We start from the raw sequence: 4,073 nt of genomic DNA on the forward strand, positions 1-4,073 counted from the left end.
GACATCTGAGGATCTCATCTCGGGCTTTGGGAAACACTGATCCACATTTCTCACCATTTTCAAATAAACGTTAGTTGCAGCCTCAATAGTAGGGCTGGGCGAGAGAAAAATCTGAAAATCAGATATCAATATTCTTGACCAAATACCTCAATATCAATATTGCAGCAATATTCTAGGGTTGACAATTGGTGCTTTAACAAAATATCTTCACACTTGGATTTTAGATAATAATCATCAGTAATGTGGACGTAACGTCTAAGTTGTTAACGGCAAATAAGAGAAAAGCTAGAGGAGTCTGGTAAGTTTAGAAAAGTACATCACTTTACTGTAATGCAGCCTTTAAAACCTGTAAAAAAATCTAATATCCAAAATCTAACACGATATCTAGCCTCATATCACAATATCGATGTAATATTGTTATAATGCCCAGCCCCACCTAGTAGCTAAATTAGAAATAAAGGCAAATAAAACTGAAGAGCATAACTCAGCATGAAGGTCAACATGTTTGTCCAATTTGTGGAACAGTTTTTTTTAACTGAATTATCTTCAACAGAATAACTGCGGACAGTTACTGCTGTTAATACATTTAGGCAGGAAGTTAGAAATTTGGAAAAAGAAGTTTGCCTCATTCCACTAGAAAACATTGTAGTTTCTCTGGTATGTTGAGCAGTTCCAGATAACCATCGATCGTGTTATCCACTGGGGGATTTGACTATAAAATCTAGTTAGCCAGGAGAATGGTGCAACTGTCTGTCCCTGCGTTTTACAACATAACCTACTGACGACTCATTTGGTTTCCTGTCCTTATTCAGAGGTAAGCAGATGAACTAATATTAGAGATCGTTTTTTTTCTTCATCACACATGCCACATGCATACGTCTGATGTATTAAAGCTCCAACTTCCTGGTGGAAACCAACCAAATGAGAATTTTAGGATCCACATTCTGATCTTGATTGATTGAGTTGGGAATGAAGATTATGAGGTGATGGTCCAAGTACAGTACTTAAACATCAGAATATCTGCTGTTGAGTAATAATTACGCTCACTTAAATCATTTCTTGTGGATTAGCCATTTCTTTCTTAGTCTAAAAAGCCATTTGGCAGCTCATCAACACCTCAGTGAATTAGATCATGAATAATTGAGGCCTCTCCTAAACCCATCAGAGGGATGCCTTGGGGTTTGCCTGAGTGGATTGCTTTCTCCAAGCAAGGCACAGTGTCAAGAGTTGAAGAGTTCAGACCTTTAGCTGAAGGGAAGAAGGCATGATCTGACTGATGGAGAGGAGTAAAGAGGACAACGATTAAAAGTAGTCAATCATACATGATTATCAACGACATAAATTAAAAAGGTACTGTGCCACCTGTCTTCCACGCTTCATTAAAGACTGATCCATCAATATATACCTCTGTGGAAAAAAAATAGATGTTTGACAGCAGGGTGTACCAATCAAGATATTTACCTCCAGTGCCTCCAAGCTGACAAAGCTCGCAATAGCGAAGCCATCAATGATGTCTTCCTCGCAGGACACCGACTCTCTCTTCCTCCGGCGTGGAGGCCTGTGTCTCCCAAAACCGGGCCGGCATTCTCTCCCACCGGGACCCAGCACACTGTTTGTCCCACAAGCCTCCCGATCGGAGCCCGAGGACAGGGATGTGGCCCGCTCATTGGCCAGGTCCAATCTCCTCCTCCGCCGCTCCCTGTCGCGCTGTGAACGGGACCTTCGACTTTGCCTGAATCCAGTGCTTCGGCTCGGGCCCTCCATGTTCAAACGGGTCCTCCTTCTGTAGCTCCAGTGAGACCAAAGGCACTTTATTCAAGTCCCGGTCCGGTGGAAGGCACCGAACCGCAAGAAAAACACCACCACCACACAGGCCCTCGCAGGGAGCCCCTGTTAAAATGGCGTTAATGGAACCAAGTGGCTATTATTTACCGTCCTTTGACAACAGTCTATCGGCATTAGTGCCTTTCTTTCGGCGAAATTTGAGTGTCATTTCCATAAATATAAACGCAAACCGATCTCCACATGGGGATTTAAAACATCCACGACTCACACAAATGTCAGGACATAGCTGCCTGTGTCCCGTAGAAGGCTAACATTAGCTACCGACAGCCACACAAGTTATACGCATGTAAACAAAAAAAGACTAGTTGGGTTACAACAAAGCGGTCTCACCAGAGTTATATTTCAAAATGAAAATCACGTCAATGTAGACTTTGCTTAATTTAACTCTTACGTGCAGGAATTTTCTTAATATCTGCTGACAATTTTTTTTTTTTTACATGTTAGTCAACGTTACATTAGCAAGGCCAATCACCCACATAACCAACATTAACACACCGACCATGCCATTATTTCGTATTAATGTGAATTGTTATTGTTGACAGTAAATTACTCACAACCTAAAATGAGTAAAATGAGATGTCCTGGTAATAGTAAAGGAAGCTAGCGTTAGGTCAGTGTTGACTCTATGTAGCATGTCCACGGCTAACTCAATACATTACAATATATTCAGCCAGCGACCTAAGAATAAAACTATATTCTTAAAACCTGTCTCCAAAAACTGACACGCCGGGCAGTTTACTGTGAAGCTAACTAATAATCCGCAGCCATGAGAACAAATGTTCCGGACGAAACGTTGATGGCCGATAGTAATGGTTGAATTCGCATCACATCAAAAGAAAGACGTAACGTTAGCACGGTGGCTAGCTAGCGTTAGCCGATCCAGCCGTTGGCGAGCTAAGCAGCTGTTAGCCACCTAAACAGGACTCTTTTTAAACGGAAGCAGAAATAATACGTTGTTTACAACTAATCGTCCTTAAAATAATATCTCGCTTATCTACACGCACCTTCGTCCCACCTCCATCGGAAAGAAAAAAAATCAAGGCCCAAATATCAAAGCCTCGGTGTCGATTTCCATAAACGAGGGTGTCGGCCAAGCCCCCGTTGGGCTGGGCAGCTCCTTCATGCAGCCTTTCCTGTGTAATCCAATGTTTAGGATTAGTTGGCCCACTCGCCGACGTTTCCAGTCAAAGGTTTCTTATTCGCACTCAATCCAGAGTTAAAACACACGAAGAGAAGGAGAACGGCTCCGCGGATGCCCCTTCACAAGTTTCCACTCAATTGGAAATTAATCGTGAAAGCCAGGGAGACACAACCCATGTCAGCCGTGCAGTGCATTGTGTGCGCCACTCTTCTTCCTCAGTCGCCTCGCTGGCTCGCTGGTCGCTCTGCGCGTGCATACCGCCGCCACGTGGACACTTTCTGTGGGGTTGTTTTTCAGTAATTAAACCAAATTCTCTCAGGTTTTTCATATATGATCAGATGTTTTCATTTTAATCATAAAGACAAAAGAACCAAATATGAACAAAAATATCCTGTAAGTCATTTTAATAAGAACCTTTCCCAAAATGATGATTTAGTGATAGTATAGTATTGTTTACCATTATGTTTCTCAAAAACATAAATATATGAAAACTTTTTTAAATTAATAAGCCCTTTTGCATAATAATTGCATATTATCTCAAAATAATGAAAAACCTTCTCAAAAATAATGACATTTAACTTACAATAATGACTTAGTATTAAAAATAATGACTTAGTATCCCCAAATATTTAGACACATTCTCACCTATGTGTTGTTATTTTTAAGGAATGTTCATTATATTACTAGTGATACTAATTCATTATTTCAGAAAGGATCTTTTTTTCATAACAAGGCATTTTCATTTGATTTTTGTTTCTCAATTTCATAAACACACAAGGCCTTCCAACCCATTGTGTTATAACGGAGGCTTTGATAAATTAGCATTATTGTTTGTCTAGTTTTAAATAACACGAGCATTTATTGTTGCAAAGAGGGGAAACTCAGATGTTGCAGCAGCACAGACACAAATATCTACAGATTAATGGGGAAGTAAAACAAACGCAAATAAATATACGTATATAAGTATGAAATAAGTATAAATAAATAAGCACTAAATTACCACTAAGGTCATAAAAGAGACTTCAGATACAGTATTAGGGACCACTAAGGTCTATATAAAGAGACTTCAGATACAGTATTAGGGGAC

General features: G+C 40.2%; 2 protein-coding genes across 10 annotated transcripts in view; both read right to left on the bottom strand.

The window, feature by feature from the left end:
* The window catches only part of fbrs (fibrosin), a 16,688-nt gene extending 13,473 nt beyond the window's left edge, over positions 1-3,215 (bottom strand). For 4 of the 8 annotated variants that reach the window (XM_034859571.1, XM_034859573.1, XM_034859574.1 and 1 more), the window contains exon 1: positions 1,462-3,215. In XM_034859571.1, the coding sequence (XP_034715462.1) occupies positions 1,462-1,764 (303 nt within the window). In that variant the 5' untranslated portion in view covers positions 1,765-3,215. The remainder of the gene's footprint in view (positions 1-1,461) is intronic. The other 4 variants (XM_034859576.1, XM_034859577.1, XM_034859570.1 and 1 more) reach the window with 2 other exon arrangements.
* The window catches only part of msl1b (MSL complex subunit 1b), a 23,741-nt gene that overhangs the window by 4,951 nt on the left and 14,717 nt on the right, over positions 1-4,073 (bottom strand). The window lies entirely within an intron of this gene.

Source organism: Etheostoma cragini, chromosome 21 (genome assembly GCF_013103735.1).
Source record: "Etheostoma cragini isolate CJK2018 chromosome 21, CSU_Ecrag_1.0, whole genome shotgun sequence".
Classification (NCBI taxonomy): domain Eukaryota; kingdom Metazoa; phylum Chordata; class Actinopteri; order Perciformes; family Percidae; genus Etheostoma; species Etheostoma cragini.